The sequence below is a fragment of the Typopeltis vanoorti genome, chromosome 7 (genome assembly GCF_054136105.1).
Source record: "Typopeltis vanoorti isolate ZY-2024b chromosome 7, IOZ_Tvanoo_1.0, whole genome shotgun sequence".
NCBI lineage: Eukaryota > Metazoa > Arthropoda > Arachnida > Uropygi > Thelyphonidae > Typopeltis > Typopeltis vanoorti.
In genome coordinates, this window is record NC_143555.1 from 12598395 (window position 1) to 12621442 (window position 23048).

The window sequence follows — 23048 nt, forward strand, 5'->3', positions numbered from 1 at the left end:
TCCTTTGGCCTGCTCAGTCATTTCTTCTAATCTTATTTTGACTTCATTACCATGTTGGTCACCTTTCCTGTCTGACTGTTGTACTGTTCATGAGTTTGCTGGTCACCTTTCTCCACCTATGCACAACATTTTATTTATTACTGCACAGGTATCTTCATGGAGTCTGAAGACTCATTGCAGAAGACTTACACCAGCTCTATTCAGACAATACCATACCTCACCTTGAACAAATACACTAAAGCACTCACAAACAAACCCTGTCAAACCTATTCCATTCATTCACCACTCTCCAAGCAAAAAGTCTAGTCTTGATGCCTTGCTGTCAACTCTCACTCAGTTTCCAGGGATGCCCTCATTAGGTCAAGTACCCAAAAATTTCCTCTCTGTCAGTCCTATCAATCAACTTCTACAACCCACAAACCCTCAATCTGTCACTATACAAAGCATTCCCTATAGGCCACTTACAATCATGGTTACCCACTCTAGATTCTCTCCACCACTTTGTCATCCTCAGACAATCCGAACAGATCTATGTATGTATGTATGTATTATTATTATTTATCACCTCCAGAGAGTCCAAAGACTCATCGAGGGAGGGCATCTACTCTACAGCTCTGCTTCCGCCACTCACAATCCACCAATTAACTGCAACTACACCAACGCCATCTACTGCCGACTGCCACCACTAGTATTTCCACAGACAATCACAAACATCCATGCCCATGGCGGGATTTGAACCCACAGCCTTTTGACTGGAGAGCGGACAGGCTAACCACTCGGCCAGCCAGGCTGGGCATGATAATCCCTGATGTGGCCATTCAAAGCCTTATAAAGAGGACAAGAGCTTCTTTATCTCTACTTCCTGGTATTTTCTTCAATAAATAAGTAATCTTTATTTTTTTTTTTTTTAGCTCCTACTTAATGATACTACCTATCCAATTACCACCTGATGAATCCTCCTCACCATAGGTAAGTAGTCTGATATTGCTTCTTCCAGATACTTCTTTACTATCCTCCCAAGCAATGCTAACATCCTTCCTTTGCAGATTATTATTATGCCATGGCACTGTTTAGAGCTACCTCCTAAGTCTGTCACATCACTTGTAGTTCCATATACAGCAATCCCTCGATTAGTGTGCCTACTGCGTTCTTTAAAACAGGCGCATTAATCAAAAATGAACTAACTGAATATAATATAATAACCTACAGGAAAATGTATAATTCGTTCCTCAGATTTGTTTTTTGACCCCTAATTTTTTTTTTTTATATAAGAATTAGGGTATGTCTCAGGGTCTAGTTAAAGGAAAACAATGAAGCTGAAAGACAATAAAAAATATTCAGAATATAAATTTATTATTCTACTTCTTAACAAAGAATTGAGCTAACGTAGTTTTGCGGGTTTTTTTTTTTTTTTTTTTTTCATACAACTGACGGTATGGCCCTATTGCCTCTTCTATAGACTCTTCTTCAAATTTTACTGCTTCTTTCTTCATCAGGGTCAGCCTCTAAGCATTGCTGCTTAAAAACTTCGATTGTACGAAAAATATTTTCAAATTGTATCTGTGAAATCTCTTTTCGCTGATTATCAGTAGTTAAATTTTCTTCATATTCTTCAGGATCTTCCCGCTGTGCATATCTAAATTTAGCAGATCGGAATCACTCAATTCTTCAGAATGATATTTAACTAACTCTTGGACATTATCATTGAAGGGGAGAAAGGACGTACGAATTGGTTGCCAACACACGAAATCATGTGCTTTATAGATAAAATTTCCCAACTGTTATACAAGCAAAATAGTTACCACTTTAAAAACTACAATGATCATAAAAGAGAAGTTAATTTTCCGACGTGTAATAATAAACAACTCATCCCAGAAGACGGATTGATTAACCTATTATCGGAATGGATTCTCCTTTTTGTGACATGCGCAGAAGTGTCGAAGGGTCTCGAATCTGTGGACATGCTATAGCAGACGACATAAATTTTGGCAGTAAAAATTTGGAACATAGTATATACAGTGTATATGGAAGTAGTGTAGTATGCCATTAAAAATAACTTTGTAAAATGTTTTAAATCAGTAACAAAATTATTTCATTCTGTTGAGTGATTTTTAAAATAGTTAGCCATAAAAAATGTATAGATAAAAAATTTGTAAGATTTATTTTTAAGATGTATGTAGGCGCACTAATCGAGTTTTAGAAGTGCACTAATCGAATTTGGGTATCTAAAAAAAATGACGCACTAATCGGGGGATTACTGTAAAACCCTTCTTCACTGAAAATTCAACATCCCCCCATGTTAAAACCACACTCACTCTATTCAATTGGAGACAATGTGGCTACATTGGTTATTGGCAGATCAAACATTCTCACACCACGACTCCTCTCCATCACATGCGGTTTCGAGTGATTATCTCTCAGCAGGTTTATAAATGCCATTTCCTTTTTGCCATATGATCTTTCCTCCTAATCCATTGCTCCATAGCTGAAGTCCCCCATAATAATCATTCAATCTCATTGTATTGATCTTCTTATGCATGTCTTCCACATCATCCCTGGAACCCCCTTGTTCTACAACAGCAACCAACTATATATAGTTTGTCCTATTCATCTCAAATCTCATGCCACATTACCTCAAAATAACCACTATGTCTTTGACTACCCATTTATTAGATTCCACATTTCTGTATTCTCACTCACTTGCCTTATGGGTGCTGGCGCACACACTCACATCCACCGTAACTACATTACTTTTCTTGCCTTTATACTTTCCACAATACAGTGAAAAAAAAAAGCTCTCTCTCTGAACACCAAACTCAGAATCTGTTTAAATACACTCTGTTAGCATTATGTAAATCCTTTTGTCCATCAGATCCTTACTACAGCTCCACAAACTGAACATTTCTTCTGCACATCCTGCATATTGATTCAGTTCCTTTTCAATTTGTTTCTATCACAGCAAGCAGTAAACTAACAATTTTCACCCCTTTTGCACTTCACATTTGCTATTTCCAATAACTCCTTCACATCCTCTCTCATACAACACTTTTCGCATCTGGTCATTTGTGCTAGCCAAAACAATCAATTCTTTCATTTTACTTTTTTTGGGCATTCTGACAGCATCATTAATATTAATATTTTCACCACTGAAACATGAGTTTGTGACACTTGTTATGAAATGTTAGCAAACAAATATGTTAAATTACCACAATTTATGATGTATTGCATTATCATGTTACTGAAAAAGGTGCATATACAATTTACTGGGTAAAAAGAAGTTCATGAGGGATGGTATGCTTTGGATGCCTGGTTGGAGGCATTAGCTTCATGTGCACCCAAGATCGGGGGGGGGGGCAGGCTACATTACCCCATCTGACCGCCCCCTTCACCATTTCCACGCAACCTGCAAGAGATACATGAAGTGTCAAAGGAGGCTCTAGAGTGGCTTTCAACATTGGACATTAAACTATAGTTGAATTATGTCATAAGAATACATACAAATACAATTCACCGAGTACAATATTTTTTTTGTTATGTAAACATAAGTTTGCCAACCTCAAGAAACAGATATTCCACATAATGGTATAATTCTTCTGAGAAATCTGTTATTATTACTAATAACACTTCTTCCATGAAGTCACATCTTATCACAGAGACCTCACTCATACCTTAAAACTTATTCAGTGTTCAAATTTACATACTCACTAAGAATTTCAATCACACATTACTCATAGCATAAAAAAATCTACTCCTCATTCCACTCACAAAACATGTTATACACACACAATTCCCCAAAGACTCTCGTCCTTGTACAACTCCTTAAACTAACCGGCTGCTAGTATACCAATCCACAAATCCTACAGTGTATTTTGCATTCTTAAGTGCAAAACCTTTCAATAGTAAAACTGCAATCATGCTCTCCTGACCATACTATTTGCGTGTTTAATCTTCCTATAACAAGAGTAATAACAATGGTCCAGATTAGACACCAGTAAAAAAAACGGAATATTAGTTCCACTATTATTATTAACCTGCAATATCACTACAAATAGTTTAAAGCCATTGCGGTAGCAATAAAATAACCACCAGTGGCCCAACAACACAAAAACGCTTCTCTTATCAAAAATGTGCACCTATCTTTGGCAGAAAACTAAAAACAAACACGTTTATCCCCAAGTGACACCATGATTAAAAATTTTAAGTCAACAGCATTTTTTTTTTTTGTTACTCTTGGTTTATTTTCGTAATATCTAAGAAATGAATAGCAAAATTTTCAATGGGGAAAAAAAAAAAACTCTTTTAGTTCTTAGCGATATATACCGATTAGTCGGAAGATCATTATAAATAAACGCTCTAACATAGTAGAAGAAGCATGTTGCTTTCCGATTAGCATGGACGAAACTCTGTTGTAAAACTTTTCAAAATAACACAACAGGTTCTAGTTTACCTTTACTTCATAACTACACATGGCACTGATATGTTACAGGTTTTCCAACTTTTTGTGTATGAGGTCGTTTTTTTTAATCAAAAACCCCCTTTTAAAAACCTACGGCAAGAAATCCACCGAGGTGTTGACTTCCCATTTCGCATCAAAGCTTGACTTTTCAAACTTGGCGCTCACCTTTAATTAAGCGTGTTTCACTATAATGTCACCGGCGAAGAAAAATAATAATTGAATGTTAAATCAAATAAATTGGACACGTGCGCAATTTGCTTTAGTTGTGTACTTAACGAAGACACTGTTGGCTGTATACAAGTGGACATACTACAACGAAAAGTAAATTCGTTACTTATTATCGTACAGCAATTAGCTGAAGGATTTACTTACTTCTAATCCATTAAATTCGCTGTTCAATTGTTCCCATTCACTGGCAATTGATGCAATGCTATAATTTGCCATTATCAAATTTTGAATCACTTTCCAACTGTTGCACTTGGTCAAGTAGGCGTCGTAATCAACAAACAGCCCACACCTTTTTTCTTATCAAATACATATTCTCTAAGATTATTAAAAAGAACTGTAGGATTTTTTATATAAAACTTTCTCTCAGTCGTCACTAGAGGAAAAAAATAATATTTATTCCAAATGAGTTTATCGGGAAATTTAATGTTTGTGTCAGAAAATTAACTGGCATAATCAATATTAGCATAACAATGTTATTTTTAATTTGCATAATTTTTAATCATTTAGTATATCTATCACAATGAACTGGTAAATGGTTTATAACTATTATACCCTTTAACTGTCTAATGTAGAAATACATTTCGCAAAACCAAAAGCAATGAAATCAGTACAGCAAATTAGCTTTATCTTAAAGCAAACTTCAAGTAGTCAGCAACTTTAAAGACTTCCACACGTAGTTAGATAAATGATGCAATTAACCCCTTTCTATTCTACTGAAAAGACCTAGGTTCAACTCCTCATCACGTCGATCTTTAGCACAGGCAAGTAGAATTCTTAACTCTATTGTACGTCTCTCACTATTACAGCCAATACCAGAATTACGGTTTAGGATCATGAATTGAGACAGTTGTCTGCAGGGCCAGCCCGCCTGGACATGGCCCGCCTGCAAAGCTGAAATGGGCGTCCCAAAACAAATGGCAATTTATTTATTTATGAGACTCAAAGGTCCCGTTGAAAATACATTACGGGATAGGGTCGTTGCACAGGGCTGCTCTGAGCCGAACAAAGCTGCCTAAGAAGCTCTTGCTGCCTAAGAAGGCGCGTTCGTGACAATCATAGTGGGAGAAAATCTGATCTATTTTAATGCAGAATATGTAAATTTGCAGCAATTATATTTGACTTACCTAATTATTATTACTTAATTCGTTTACAAAAATTTAAAGAAGAATGAAATTTCATACTAATTCGAAACGGCGCCCACCTTGTAGTGGCGCAGCCTGCATGCAGGCCCGCTTCTGCCGGCCCTGGTTGTCTTCCAGACTCTCGCAGAGATGTCCCTAAAATCATCGATGGCAATGGACTTAGCTTTGTGTGTTGGTTAAAGATGGAGACAGGTAGCTCAAGTAATTATCTCTTATTCCGTGTAAATTTAGCCAGTTGATTTAATTGGTCATTTTCACAAAAACTATGCCTAAATTGCTGAAATATTTTCAGCGAGCAGCAATGTTTCTACATATATTTCCTCACTTTGTTGTTTTATTGCTAATTTTCATAACAAATTTCTTACACCAGTTATTAAATTTAAGCACGATTTAATTCTCTAACAAACGTTGGTCGATTGGTAGAGCCTCTGATACTTCTTCTTCTTCTTCTTTCACTCTGCCTTATCCCATGTTAAACGGGGTCGGCGCACCAATCTTTAACCTTCCTCTTCCAAGTTCTCTGGTCCAGAGCATCCTTCAGACTCCATCCTTTCTCCCTAAGATCCTCTGTCATCTTATCCCTCCACCTGAGCTTGGGCCTGCCTCTTTTCCTCCTTCCCTCCAACTCTATATACACCACTCGTTTACCAACATACTCCTCACTCTTCCTCTCAACATGTCCAAACCACCTCAGCCTACTTTCTTGTATCTCTTGCCAATTGGTCCCACCTTAACCGTCCCTCTGATGTAGTCATTCCTTATCCTGTCCTTCTTTGTCACACCACTCATCCATCTCAACATCCGCATCTCTGCTACCTCCATCTTCCTCTCCTGTGCCTTGGTTATAGGCCATGTCTCTGCACCATGGAGCATCGCCGGCCTCATCACCATCTTATAGAGCTTTCCTTTCCTCTTACAACTCACTCTCTTGTCGCACAGGACCCCGCTCATCTTCCTCCAATTCATCCAACCGCATGTTATTCGGTGATGTATTTCCTCATCCAGGTCACCATTCCTCTCGACAACCGACCCAAGGTACTTGAATTATTATTATTATTATTATTAAACAAGACCTCATGGAGTCAAAGACTCATCTAGGAGGTCCTTTTATCTCACACACATCTCATCATACCGGGTCTTAAACACATTCAAACTCCTTGCAGACACCACACTCTCAGGCAAGGCATTCCAATCATTCACAACTCTGCACGAAAAAAACCTGCCTCTCACTCCCCTACTCACACCCTCTTTATACAGTTTCCAGGGATGACCTCTGGTTCTCCCCTGATCTCCCACTATTCGCTGTAGAACTTCTCCACCATTGATCCTATAGCAACCCCTTACCAACTTGTAGGTCTCTATCATATCTCCCCTCTTCCTTCTCTCCACTAGTCTCTGCAAATTACATCTTTTCAATCTTTCCTCATACTCGACATTCCAGAGGTCAGAAACTACCTTAGTCAGTCGCCTTTGGACCCTTTCCAACATCTCCTCATCCTTCTGAAAACCAGGTGACCAAATCTGGGCACAATAGTCCATGTGTGGCCTAATCAAAGCCTTATACAATGGAACAAGAATCTCCCTACTTCTACACGTCAGTGTCCTCCTCATCATTCCCAGAAGTCTTTGTGTTGTCTTCACAATTTTGGCGATGTGACCCCTAAATTTTAGATCCTTATCCACTATCACTCCCAGATCTCTTATTTCCTCTACTTCCAACAATATATTCTTACCAAGCATAAATTCTGCATCCCATCTTTGTTTTCCAAATTTTAAAACCTTACATTTTGCAACATTGAACTCACACCCCCATTTGCTTGCCCAATCACTCAATTTATTCAAGTCTTCTTGCAAGGCCACAACATCTTCACTACTCTTTATGGTTCTTCCCAACTTTGCATCATCTGCAAACAACTGAATATCTCCATCCAAATCTTCGCCAATATCATTAATATACAAGTTAAATAGTAATGGCCCTAAAACAGATCCCTGAGGCACTCCACTAGTGACTTTCCTTTTCCTGGATATTGCACCCCCATACACAACTTGTTGATACCTATCAGATAGCCAGTCTCCAATCCAATGCACTAATCTAATATCCAACCCCATCTGCTCTAGTTTGACTGTCAACTTATCATGAGGCACTCTATCAAAAGCTTTTGCGAAATCCAAGTATATTACTGTGTATCCTTCTCCTCTGTCCAAGGAAGCAGTCACTTTATTGTAATAAGTAAGTAGATTACTAAAACACGACTTCCCTTTAGAAAATCCATGCTGTCCATCAAAGATTATACCATTGTTGTCAACCCAACTCTGGATTCTAGCTCTCACAAGCTTCTCCAACAACTTAACCACAACACCCGACACACAGATAGGCCTATAGTTTGATGCTTGAGTTCGATCACCTCCTTTATGAAGTGGCACAATCTTGCCCTCCTTCCACTCTTTAGGGACTTGACCAAGTGCAAGACTCGTATTAAAAAAATATGTCAAGGCAGGTGTCAACTCTCTGGCACATTCCTTCAGAATACGCGGTGATATATTATCAAGTCCCACAGCCTTATTTACATCTAGTTTACTCAACTCCCCAAACACCTCTTGCTCACTTACAGTCAGTCTCTCCTCCCCATCATCAACTGCTCTTAATCTCTCCATGAAGTCACATTCACAAGATTGAAAGATCTTTATGAACTGCTCATTAAGTATCTCCACCACACATTCTGCAACAGCTGTCTTTATACCATTTCCTCCAATCAATGTCATCCTTCCATAATCATTCTTTCTTTTGCTGGCTACATATCGAAAGAACTCCCTAGGATTCTTTTCAGCTTCATTAGCTAACTGCTGTTAATACCTCTCTTTAGCTACTCTCACCAACCAAGTCACTCTCCTTGCCTGGTCTTTGTAGAACTCATGAAATTGGTTACTTCCACTTCTCTTATGCTGCCTCCACAATGCCCTTTTTCTCTGTATTGCATGCTTAATCTCTTTATTCATCCATCTCACACCTAACTTATTTAACCTTCTCACCCGTGGTATACATTTAGACATTGCATCCACTAAATATTTTTTGAAAATCCCCCAAGCTGCATTGATCTCTTTTCCAGCTAACTCCTCATTCCATGCTACACCTGCAAGCTGTCTCCTGAGCTCTTCATAATCACCCCCCTTGTAGTTCCACATATACCCTTTTTTCACAGGGGTCCTTGCACTGCTGGCAACCACCCAAGTAATCACCTCATGGTCACTTTCACCAATTGGTGGATGATTTGATACCTCATTGATAATTACATCCTCCGATGAGATGACCAAATCCAAGACCCTTAATCCTCTTGTGCCCTCTGTTACATACTGTCTGAGGTTGTTATCCCTCAAAAACTCAAGAAACTCATTTTCTTTACTTCCAGTTGCTATCTCTTCATTCCAGTCTATATTGCCATAATTAAAATCACCCATAATGATCACCCTTTTCTTATTTGCTTGGCTTATTTGACTATACATTTCACTATCACCACCATCCACATTACCAGGTCTATAACAACATCCCACCAAGTATTTGATTCTATTCACCTCTATCTCACACCATACTGCCTCAAAACCACTGGCCCCATTTCCCCCTTGCATCTCTACCTTGTATGGACATAACTCTTTCTCTATCATCAATAGCACTCCCCCTCCCTTTTTACCCCTTCTATCCTCACGAAACACATCATACCGTTCCATCTCTATTCCTGTCAGGATGTCATCCTCATCTAACCATGTCTCACTTATTCCGACAATCTCTGGGTGCACAGACGCAATTAGTGCAACCATTTCATCCGCCTTGTTTCTTATACTTCTAGCATTGGTATACAAACACAACAACTCATTTCTGGATCTACAGCTAGTTCCACTGATACCACTCACTCGATGTGATCTCTCCATGCTGGACTGGGGCCATTTCCCTTTCTGCTTCTTCATTTTAGAACCCTTTGCAATTCCATCTGTTTCCTTTTGATCCCTGATCATCCCATTACTTTCCTGCCTACACATTCTCTCACCTCCTCTTGGAGCATCCACCTTTCTCACGCTGTGTATCCCTGTCCACCCTGAGCCTCCCCGTTTCCCTGCTCCTCTTGCACACCCATTCTCTCATTATCTATACTCATACCACTCACTTCCACATTCATTTCCACTCCTTCAATCTCTCCTGTCTTACTCTCCTGCTCTTCCACATCACTCCCCTCTTGATCTGATTCATTCTCTCTATTCACTTCTCTACCTTCCAGCAGCAGTCTCTCCAAGCGACTCACACCATAACCACTCAAATGCAGTCCATCGCTCCCATACAGCTCACTTCGTCCCTCAAACTCATTCCACACATTAACAAACTGTACTCCCATCTCCTCACACATTTCAGCCAGAATATCATTCATAATCCTTGCTCTCCGCCTCATTTCACCACAATCATACCTAGGCAACACACTGACCACCCTTCCTGTCACACTATTCTCCTTTATCTTTCCAAGCAGTCTCCTGACATTCATTTTGACATGCTCTTTGTTCTCTCTCAAATCATTTGTTCCAATTAATACAATTAACTCTTTTGCTCGTTCCCGCCTCATGTTCAATGCCTCAATCACTCTACTCATTTTACCGCCTGGAAAACATACCTTGTGCATTTTATCCTCTAGCACACCTTTAATAATGGAGTCGCCATACAACGCCACTCGCTCATCTTTTGTTAACTCTTTCATGCCATCATGATTTATTTTAATAGTTTTGACCTGCATTCTCTTAATTTCATTCCGCATCCATTTCATTTCTTGCTTCATCCAATCCAATTCACCTTCTGAACCTCGCGACACATTCACTCTATCATTAAATCTTTCTAACTTTCTAACTCTCGACCCTCTCTTCTCACTTTCCCTCTCATTCATCCTTCTTTGTTTCCGTACTTTCGGTCCAACATACGTCCAACTTTCACTGTCATTCTTCTCACTTTCACTCTCACATATCTTTCTTTGTTTCGGTACTTTCGGACTAACATGCGTCCAACTTTCGCTATCATTCTTTTCACTTTTACTGTCATTCATCTTTCTTTGGTTTAGTACTTTCGTTCCAACATGCGTCCAACTTTCGCCATCAGTCATTCTTTTTTCGCTATCATTCATTCTTTCGATTTTTTTTACTTGCGGTTTCTGCACCACGCCATTTCTACTTTCATTCGTTCTCTCAATTTCGTTTCTTTCCGCCTCACTTTCGTCCCTTTTAACATCCGTTACGGTTGTCAAATCGCTCTTTTTCTTTTTTCCTGATTTTTTAACATTTTTTCGCCTGTCTTTCTCGCCATTCTCTTTCAAACGTGCACTCACGACACAATCGGTACTAGCACTTTCTGTCATCAACTTCATATTCGCATTCATCAATTCCTCGTTCAGGTCACATTTCGCACACACCCTTCTTCCATCCGCACTAAACATCCACAAATCATTTATGTAATCGAAGGAATACATATAACAGACCTCACACTTAACGAACCTACTGAAATCCAAATTAAAATTATGGAATGACAATGCAGCCGCCATTTTTTTTTTTTCTGCAGGTTACTAGGTCTAATATTAACGTTTTCGTATTTAGTTTAAGCAAGAAAAAAAAACCCACACTAATACTATCGGTAGCGTACAACGTTTACAGCCGCTCTTACTTAAACAATTACGCATATATACTTAATTATTCCTAGTAAAACTTATCTGAATCAGGAGCTCTTCAAAGCACGTTCGTAACGCCTGACCCACTAGCGCCCTCCAATTTCAAGGAATTTCTTCCTTGAAATTAGCCTTTCACCCTGGAGTCGTATGACGATATCCTTGTCACTTCCCGTTGACATATATTCAGTCTTCACCCGGTTAATTCTCATGCCGCTCTTCTCCAATGCCTTTCTCCACTCTTCCAGGGTATTTTCAAGCTTCTCTTGGGATGATTCGCATAGAACAATGTCATCGGCAAACAGCATGCTCCATGGTGCCTCCTTCTTGACATCCATGACCAGGTCAAAGAGGTGGGGGCTCAGAGCTGACCCTTGGTGTAGCCCTACGACAACAGGGAACCCTTCTGTTATGCCGACACTAGACCTGACCTGAGTTTCTGTTCCCTCATACATCTCTTTCACCAACCTCACGTACTTCTCCGACATCCCCTTCTTCCTCATACACCTCCATACCTCCTGCCTGGCCACTCTGTCGTATGCCTTTTCCAGGTCTATAAACACCATGTGCAGATCCACTTGCATCTCTCTATATTTCTCCATCAATCGTCTTAGCGCAAATATTGCATCCATTGTCCCTCTTCCTGGCATAAATCCAAACTGCTGCTCACCAATTTTCGTTTCCTGCCATAAACTTGCTTCAATTACTCTTTCCCATATTTTTAATGTGTGTGACATCAGCTTGATTCCTCTATAGTTGACACAGTCTTGAACATCTCCTCTTCCTTCGTAGATTGGGACTAGAATACTTTCCTCCATTCCTCTGGTATCTTTTCCTGTTGGGCTATTTTACACATCAGATCCCATAACATATCAACGCCCTCACTGCCCAAACTTTTCCACACTTCCCCAGGTATCTGGTCTGCTCCCACAGCCTTTCCATTTTTCTCAGTACCCAAACCACTTCCTCCCTACTTATGTCTTGCACCGGTCTCTCATTTACCTCTCCATCCTCGCACCTCGCACCGCCTACCTCGCACCTCTCTCTTGGATAGTTTTCGGAAATATTCTTTCCATCTTCCTCTGATTTTGTCCTCGTCTTGTAATACTACTCCTGAGGCATCCTTTATCTGCTTGACTGATGTTATGTCTTTCGAAGCCTTATCTCTGGCTTTCGTTATTCTCAACAACTCAGCTTCGCCACCGTTTCTCTCCAGTTCTTCATAAACCTCATCAACTGCCCTCGCTTTCGCCCTTGCCACAGCTCTCTTTGCATTTTTCTTTGCTAATCTATATGCCTCCTTGTCGGCTTTAGTTCCAGTCATGTCCCATTTTTTCTTTGCCTCTTTCTTTTCCTTGATCTCCAACTGCACCTCCTCATTCCACCACCATGCCTCCTTATCCTCAGGTGGTCCCTTTCCTGATGTTATACCAATCACCTCTTCTCCAATTTTTCTAATATTCCGACTATTAACGTCCCACCATTCTTCCCACATCCTCTGGTAACTTCATTTCTTTCAATACCTCTTGTTTAAACTTATTCCTTGGTCCTTCCTCTTCCAATTTCCACCACTTTATTCTCCTCTGTACCCACCACTTCCGTCTATTCTTCTTTTCCCCTTTTATATCACAGTCTACCACAACCAACCTGTGCTGTGCTGCTACACTTTCTCCATTAATCACTTTACAGTTTTTCACCTCCTTCAGATGTTTCCTACGGCACATAATATAGTCAATCTGACTCATTCTATCCCCGCTCTTGTAGGTTATCAGATGCCCAACTCTCTTCTTGAACCACGTGTTAGCTATAGCCAGATCGAAGGCCACAGCATATTCTATGATTTTTTTACCTTCTTCATTTCTTTCACCACTACTCCAACCTCCATGTACCCTTCCTTCACCACTTCGTCGCCTTCCTACATGCCCGTTCAGATCTGCTCCGACGAGGTAGAGCCTCTGATACTAATGGCTCGCAAATAGTTAAGCAAGTTTGTTACAGTTAAGCAAGTTTGTTGTGAGTGTGTTAACACTCTCCCTCGATGAGTCTTTGGACTCCTTGGAGGTGTCACATAATAATAATAATAATAATTCATCAATTATTTTAAGTGCCAATGTTATTTAATGCTTCTTTTTCCATATACAATAGCACCATACTCTTTGACCTTTCTTCTGACATTGCACTCTTAGGTAGTTTTTTACCATTTTTAAGACAGAGAAAGATCTTTCTCTCAATGAATTAGAAATAGGAATGCTCAAAAAATATTTAAATAATTTTCACATGTTGAAAAGTTGACGTTCAGAGCACCTTCGCTCTCGGGCCCCTGGCAGCCCCAGGTCCGACACCCGCTTGATCCTCCTCTGAATTATCCTGCATCTCCTCCAGGTTTCCCTTCCGCAGTTCTTATCTTCTTCACAATCATATTTGCAGAAATCTAACCAGGAACACTCAGTTGCGAAATCATCTGTTATTCTCTCCCTTTTATTTGCTGTTTTTATAGATGAGTATTATTATTATTATTATTATTATTATTATTTGGTAACCTCCATGGAGTCAACTATGAGAGCTCCAAACATCTGGAAATCGACACTCTGACCAGGCCTACTGGATTAGGCAGTATGGCCACTGTAAAAACTTTCAGACCTCCATATTTGAGCATTTCTAGGAAGATAACTTCACCACTTGCCTTGCCAGCTGAATCAGTTAAAGTTTTCTTCAGTGCTACTGAATCTCCAAGGATATGTCCCTTTTGCATGATATAAAGCCAGAATTTCATGAATTAAAATTTTGCCAATTCAGTAGGTGGAGGATGGACCAGTTACTCCTATATGTGATAGATTAACCCTCCTTTATTTGGAAAAAAACTTATAATTCTTCCTTCTCTTCCTAATAGCGATATGGAGATGAGTCAGTCTCGAGGGGGGGGTGAAATTCAAAGTTATTACAAGTACATCATATTTAACAAAATGTAGAAAGAATGTTAGGGAATGAAGAAAAGAATAAATCAGCTAACACCTTTTTTTTTCCCCTTATAACGCATAACGCATAACATTACTGGCTGGATGGGTGAAGTAAAGATGCTTTTCGTTTTCCCCTTTGTCTCTAAAGGAAGTAATATGAATGGATTGTTTAATGAGCTTTAGGTTCGCCCCGTGATGGCTGTGAGTTTAGCTGGACATAGTATGGATTTGGGCCTTTTCTATATGCATCTTTCCTCTTCATTATATTCTAAAGCTTCCTTGATCAACGGTTTTGGGTGGTTGCTTGTCTTCGTGAACTTCTCAGCTAGATCTTGGAGCAGGGAGGAGATGTAAGGGATGTTCATTTCTCTGTGGATTTGTGAGTTTCTGATGTACCAAGGGGCATCTAAGATCATTCTCAGGCATTTGTTCTGTATTTTCTGTAATTTTTGGATGTTTGTATTCGTGGTATGATTCCATGCGGGGGATGCGTATATGATAACCGGGCATATTACCATCTTGTATATGAGTAGCTTGGTTTTTGTATCCAGTTTGCTTTTCCTGTTGATCAAAGGGTAGAGCTGGTCGATTACTTTCGATGTCTTTGAGGCAGTGTGTTTTATGTGATTGCTGAACTTGAGTTTTTTGACGAGTATTACTCCAAGATATTTGATGTCATTCTGCCATGGGATCTTGACACCTAAGAGGTAAATGTCATCCATGTTGTGGCCTCTCTTTCTGGAAAACAGTACGATTGAACCTTTTTTCGGGGTTTTCTTGGATCCTCCAGTCTTCCAGCCATTTTTCTAGTATGTGAATGCTAATTTGTTGTTTTCTAATTGCCAGATTTGGGCTCATAGATGTTGCGAGTATTGCAGTATCATCTTCATATAATGCTGTGATTGTTGTTCTAGGGTTCAGAGGGATGTCTGTTATGAAGGTTGAGAACAGGAGAGGAGCCAGAAGGGAGCCCCTGAGGAACGCTTGCCGATACCTTTCGTCTGGATGATATTGTTTCATTGATTTTCATTTGCATATTTCTGTTTTTCAGGTATGAGTGGATGACTTTTGTTAACTTAACTGGCATGTTAAATTTTATGAATTTATACAGAAGGCCTTGATGCCATACTTTGTCGAACGCCTTTGCCGGATCGATGAAGATGGCAGCTGTATGCTGTTTCCAATTGTAGCCTTTTGTGATGATCTCCACTAGCCGGTGTATTTGTTGAACAGTACTATGACCCTTGCGAAAGTCGAACTGCTCATTTGGTAAAATTCCCATTCTGTCTGTTTCTGCTTGAAGCCTTGTGAGTAACAATTTCTTGGTCACCTTTCCAAGGCTGTATAACAGGCTGATTGATGTGTAGCTTTCGGGGTGTTGTCGGGGTTCTTTCCTGGCTTCTTCAATGATATGATGTTTGCGATCTTCCAAGCTGTGTGGAAATGCTGGTATCTGAAGATAGCGTAGGTTATGTTGACGAGATGTACTATGGCTTTTCTTGGGAGTAGTTTTATTATTCGGTTGGTTATACCATCTGGGCCGAGAGCCTTTTTGCTGTTTAGATGGGTTATGATACTTGTTATTTCTGCCGGAGTAGTGTGAGTGATGGGTTCCGAGTTATCTTTCTGCTGTTGTAAGTTTGTTTTAACCTGCCGATGTATCTTGTATGCAAGGTTGTTGTTTATGTTTGTATAAGATGGACTGCACTGTGATTCAAGGTTATCTGGTAGTGCTTCTGCTTTCTTTTTGTCTGTGTGTACCATTCCTTTCTTGGTTTGTATGGGGAGGGGGTATGATTTGTTGTTTGGTGCAGATGGCTCTTAAAAATTTCCAGTCAGAGTGATCTTCAGCATTGATGTTGGCCAGTTTTTCTTCCCATTTTTGGTTTCTGTGTTTTTGAAGAGCCTCTCGGACCTGTCTGTTTAGGTTGTTCAGTGCTCTTTTGTCATGTGGGCTCTTGTGTTATGGAATCGCTTTCTGGCTGGCTTTGTTCTTTGCTCTTATTAGATCCATTATTTTCTCCGGGATGTGGCTGGTTGGGTGGGAGACTGTGGTTTCCCTGACTGCTTCCATTGCTTTCTGGATTTGGCTGGTTAGGTTGTTTAATGCTGTGTCAATCACTTCCTTTTTGCGGATGATTGGAACTGGATCAATGTGCTCCAGAAGGACCTTGGCTAGCTTGTCCCATGGTATGAATGTGGGTATAGAGGATAAAATAGGTCTGATGAACCTAGCTGGAGCACTACGGGATTGTGGTCCGAGGATAGTTCGCTTACTGTTTTCAGTTGGTATTGGTATCTAATCTTTTTAAGAATGACTATGTCTAGCACGTCCGAGCTGCCCGTAGGGCTGTAGTGGGTGTGTTCGGTGGGACCAGCCGCAACCAGAGATTTGAGCGTTGCATAGTTGAAAAGCTTGGTGCCTTTGGTGTTATTTGACGAGATGAACCAAGATGTGTGTGTTTTCATTGAGATCCCCTGCTATGATAATGGAGTCATTGGATCTTATGATGGAGTCCAGATCTGTTGTCAGTAGAGGAATGCTCTGTGGGTTATAGGCGGCATAAATTTTGATGTTGCTGGCGTTGCTAGTATGTACTTCCACTCCTGTTCCTACCATGTTCCTGGTTTTGGGTTGGGTATTGTGTTGTGATTTAGGTAACTTTTGATGCATGTAGCCGTACTTCCTCCTATTCTTCCAGCGCTATCATTTCTGTATGTAGTGTAGCCACGTATTCTTGGGTTATTTGCTAGCTTAAATGTGACTCTCCGATTAAGATGATATCAGGACTCCGTCTGGTCTATTTTATTGTTATTGTTAATGTTATTGTTATTTTCTTTTATGTTTTTATAGTCCTGTCGAGACAATAACATTTATTACAGATTTTACATAAAATTAAACCCAACAAATAAATAAATTTTAATACAGAAGACTTGTATTATGATTAGTCTTTATTTTAAAATTACCATTCCAACCTTAAAGTTGGCACTGTAATGTTCAATCAAAGTTTCTGATGGACATGAATAAGGGATTGATCTGACGGAATTCGAAAGGACTGCATGATCACAGGGCACTGGATAAAGAGTAGAAATATCTAGGCAACTGTCAATATTGTAGGCTAACTGCAATACCATAGTTAACGTATTCCATGAGTGGAAGTATAGCAGAACAGCAGTGCGCTGGCCAACTGTGGGGTCCCATGCCTCGTCAATTCTCAGAAGGCACGTGGTGCCAGGTAATAGGGGAAATTGTTGAACATTAAAATATGGAATTTAATCAGGAAACGGATTGCAGTGTTTTCCAGAATACAGTTCAACGTATCATCCGATATATGTGCTTCCAAATTACGTACATCGTCAAAGCTGCATAAGCCTAATGATCCAGAAATACTTCTGCGAGACATCATTAGGCCACTGAAAACCAGACTGACTTGCCTTTTACACTGAATCTTGTCTCTTGCTATGTCGTGTGTACAGTAGGTGGAGGGTTGGGAAAAATCATGAGGATGAGGATCTCATCAATGTCACGGTCCAGCAGAAACTGGCAAGAGGCAACAATAGTATGATATGAGGAGGCTTTCTGGGAATATCTTGCAACCATTATACTAAATCACCATACTACAAATGCTATAAAGTATGTGCTCATCGTGATAATCGTATACATTCTTTCATGGTGATCCCAGATGGCATAGTCACGCGTTGACAGGATGTAAACTGTGCCATATTGCCGGTACTCTTTGGGAGTGGTTTACGAAGTTCGACTTTTATTCAATGAAACACCTGTGGGATTACGTGGCTCGACAGATCCGGAATCTAAAAACTACACCACAAAGTCAGACATATACGAAACAAACTGATTTGGTGCAGCATATCTCGTACAACGGTTAAAGGTCTTATAAAGTACATGCCGCACCTCGTGTGATGACTACTCTGGAAACAAAGAGGATATCGCCACGATTTTCATAAATGGTAATTTTAATATTTTGACTTATTTAAAAAAAAAAGTGTGGCAAAAGTTAAAATGTACACATACTGGCACTGAATTAGAAACTTTTGTTTTACGTATAGGCATGAACTGTCAATACCGATCCTCTTCGATTCCCTGCGCAAAGAGAGATATGAGTCGGGAACAACCTTCATTAGATGCTCTGCATACAGAAGGCTCTGTTTATCTGCATAAGTCTTCTCAGACGATGGCGACAGACTGTCTTAGGACCTCTTAGAAAAGCAATGTGGGTAATTTTTCCACTTATTAAACAGCTTATTAAACTTCCACTTATTAAACTTTTTGAAAATAGCAGTGAGCTCTGTGGTTTACAAAATCGTGACGACAGCCAGACTGACATCCACATAAACCCAATATCGAACTCCAAAAGATTCTTTGTTTCTCCCAGTATGATCAACACTATCGACGATTAGCGTCCAGCTGCATTCTTAAATAGTTGCCTAAAACCAGTGATGGTGCCATGAACAAGTAGTTTTCATATATGCTGTAAGTTACGTTTATGTGTTTCTGCATAAAGATTTCTAATTCAGTAGTCGGTATGTGTACGTAATATATATCAAACTTCGGCCTTTTGAATGTAATGCAAATAAATCATTTTGATTTGTTTTATTTTACCACGCGATATAAACTAACTTTGATTTAAAATTTTTTATCAGTGCTCCTAAAAACCAAACTTCTAGCCATACGATAATATTAATAAAAGTACGAATCATTTCGTAATATTTGACCTTGGAAAAATCATCCCATTAAAATTAAACCAAGCATATGGTTATGTACAACCCGAGACCAAAACGTCATTAAACACCAAGCAAGAGTGACGTCATTGCAACGTGTATCTCTACAAATTGTTTGATTAAAGGGGGAGGCGGGGGGAAAGAACGTTCGAAAAATTTTAGGATGGATTTCAAACAGCGAATTTTAAAAATCCGTCCATCGTAGTTCAGGAATCACATGCGTAAGTATAGTATTGCGTAGACATCGAATGGAATAAACCTTTTGCATATATCCCAGCAATTTCGATTACAACTAAACGCAATGTGTTTTGTAATATTACTGAGGTATATCAACATTATCACAACAAAATTATGCGACGATGATAAACTTGTGATCGTTTTCACAGCAAATGTTATTATTATTATTATTATTATTTATTATTATCATTATTTATTATTATTATTATTTCATTATACCTCCAAGGAGTTCAAAGATGAGAGAGTGCACCCAATCAACAACTCTCTGTCTCCCCCAATTAATCCACCAACTTCACCGAACCACCACTATCATCACCTACACCACGGCCTGTCCAACCTTAGGTAATCCGAGGGCCGCATGTAAAAAAAAAAAGATTTATCCGAGGGCCGCATTACAATGCGTATCTAGTAATTTGGTGAGCAGCAGCGACACAACCTCGATAGCTGAACAAACGAACAACACTAGTCGCGCGCCCAGGGCATAAACGTTGGAACAAACCAGTATTATTGTTATTGTTCCGGGCAACTCCAAGGAGTCGACAGACTCATCGAGGGAGGCCCTAACATCATGTCAAGAACAACTATTCGACATTCACACAGTATCTACCATACCTTGCTTGTGTAGAGGCTTAAGTGCTGTGAGGACATTATGTTGGAAGTTTAATGGATAGTATCAAAAAAAAATCAATTCCTCCCCCATACCCCGTCCCTCTCGTCAACAAGATTTTAAAAATGCCATCACCATACCCTACAGCCGTGGCACTTCGGAAAAAATAGCCAAGATATTAAAAAAGTATAACCTACACACAGCATATAAGCCCTACCGCAATCTTGCTACCCTTATCCGTTCTACGAAAGATCAGCTCCCTCCTCTCTCTCTGCCTGGAGTTTACAAAGTATCCTGTTCCTGTAAGCTTGTACATTGAACAGACAGGCAGATCAGCATCCATCCGCCTGGAGGAACACAAGTCGTACATCGTTAAACACAACTATGGCCATTCAGGCTTGGGTGACCATGTTTTGGACACCACCCACAGAGTATCATGGAAGAAAACCACTATGCTCCACCACAGCAAATTCAAGAAAGAGAGACTTTTCTTAGAAGCAGCAGCAGCTCTCAGAAACCAACCAAATCTTAACAAATACGGTTGCATTAAGCTTCCGAAGATTTGGGAAACACTCATCACCAGAGGTCCCACCTTACATTACAGGCCACCTACTACCGCCCTTAGAGGGCGCTCCACCTAGATAGGACTTTAGGGTCACCCACGTGGTTGGGCTTAGTATTGTAAGTTTTTGTGTGCATGTTACATTAATTGTTTTTTAATCCCCATAGATGTCCTAGTGACTAAGACGAAATATAGGAAGTATTAAATTCTATTTTAATTCTTTTTGAGTGTTGTAAAAAATCCATTAAACCTCCAACATAATATCATACCTTGCCTTGGACTCATTCATGGTCGTAGCACCCACAACAGCCTTCCACTCATCAGTGAATGAGTGGAAGCTTATTCCACTCATTCACTACTCTCCAAGTAAAAAACCTAGCTCTACAACCCTTGTCAACCACGCTATTGCCCAGCTTCCAATCATGGCCCCTAGTTCTCCCACCACCAGTCATATTTTCAAAAATATCTTCTGCATCAATCTTATAGAAACCCTTCAGTAATTTGAATGTCTCAATCATATCACCCCTCCTTCGCCTATCGACCAATTTCTGCAACCCACAAATCTTCAACCTATTCTTATAAGATTCATTCCACAGACCTGCTATCATTTTGGATCCACTCCACTTCCTCCCCATCACGAAGAAACCTTGGTGGCCATAACTTGGCACAGTAGTCCAGATGGGGTCTTATCAAGGCTCGATACAGAGGAAAAACAACTTGTTTGTCTCTGCATGTTAAAGTATTTTTCAGAAGCCAAGTGATTTGGTGAGCTGTTTTAGTCACTTTTGCGATGTTCCCCCTAAACTTCAATTCCCTATCCACCAACACTCCCAAATCCCTGGCCTCATCAATCTCCTGGAGTATGGTTCCACCAATGTGATATACTGCTGCTATTTTTTCACCCCAAAGTGCATAACTGATTTCTGATCATACTGAAATCATACTGATTTCTGGCATTAAATTAGTTTACCCTATTTGGTTTTACCTGGTTTCAAGTCGCTAAATGAATCAATGAAGGTAAACAAACAAGTTGAGCGCCTCCGTAGCGCAATTGGAAGAACGACGGTACATTGCGCCCTTCGATTGGAATAGGCCTAAGTTCGATTCTCGTCGCGACGGGAGGAATCTTTATCTGGTCGATTTCAATCGATGGTGAGTTAGCCGATCTCATACGGAGGTAGCAGGGTTTTTTCTCCCGGAAACTCGGGTTTTTCATCCCGCATACATACAAATCGGCCCTTCAGAACACACGCAATTTACAGACAAAAATTACTAGTTGTGGTGGTGTTGGAGGTGGGCGGTAGATGGCGTTGATTCGTAGTAGAGGTAAGGTGTAGAGACAGTTGAAGATGTCCTCCCGCGATGAGTCTTCGGACTCCTTGGAGGTATCAGGAATAATAATAATAATAATAACCTTACACTTTGGCACATTAAATTGACATCGATTTTACCTAGCCCAGTCCTCCAAACTATCCAAACCATCCTGTAAAATTTTGACATCCTGTGCACTCATAATTGCTCTACCCAACTTTGCATCATCAGCAAACAAGTGAACACTTCCTCTCAAATCGTTTCCTATATCATTGATGAACAAATTGAAAAGCAGTGGTCCAAGAACAGAGCCCTGCGGCACACCACTAGTCACAAGCCGTCTTTTGGACTCCACTCCTGAATAAACCACTCTCTGGTATCTCTCCTTCAACCACCCCTCCTATCCATCTTACTAACCCCATATCTATCCCCATCTGCTCCAGTTTACTGATTAGGGTTCCATGTGGTATCCTGTTAAAGGCCTTGGCAAGGTCCAGTAGTATCACTGTAAACTCATTACCCCTATCCAGTTCAGCCGTCACTGTGTTATAATACGTGAGCAAGTTACTGAGGCATGATCTACCCTTCACAAAACCATGTTGTCCCCCATACAATATCCCATTTTCATCTATCCAATCCTGTATTCTTTTCTTGACTAATTTCTCTAAGACCTTGACAATGATTCCTGATATGCTAATCGGTCGGTAATTTACAACAGCAGTCTTGGAACCACCTTTATGCAGTGGAACTATTTTCTCCTCTTTCCACCCCCTCGGGACTACCCCAGACCCGAGACTCAAATTAAACAAAAGGGTCAAGGGTACTGACAATTCTTTAGCTGCTTCTCGTACCACACGAGCTGGTATACCATCCAATCCCACAGATGTATTAACATTGAGGTTATGCAATAGACTACTGACCTCCACTTCATTCAGCACAATTCCCGTATAATTTACTGGTACATTGGTTTCTGCAATGTCACCACCTGGATGATATATTCTTGCAAAGTGCTCACTCAGTAACTCAACTATATCAACTGATTCAGTTACCTCCCTACCTTCGGCATTCTTTAAAATCATTCTGCCACGTACATTTTTCCTTTTTCTTGCTACATATCTAAA

The 23048-nt window shown here is 40.0% G+C and overlaps 1 protein-coding gene across 1 annotated transcript in view; it reads right to left on the minus strand.

The window, feature by feature from the left end:
• LOC150104487 (transmembrane protein 120 homolog) overlaps positions 1–4968 on the minus strand; it is a 281398-nt gene extending 276430 nt beyond the window's left edge. The window contains exon 1 of the mRNA XM_090395665.1: positions 4829–4968. Coding sequence (XP_090251791.1) covers positions 4829–4900 — 72 coding nt within the window. The 5' untranslated portion in view covers positions 4901–4968. The remainder of the gene's footprint in view (positions 1–4828) is intronic.
• Positions 4969–23048: the final 18080 nt, after the last annotated feature.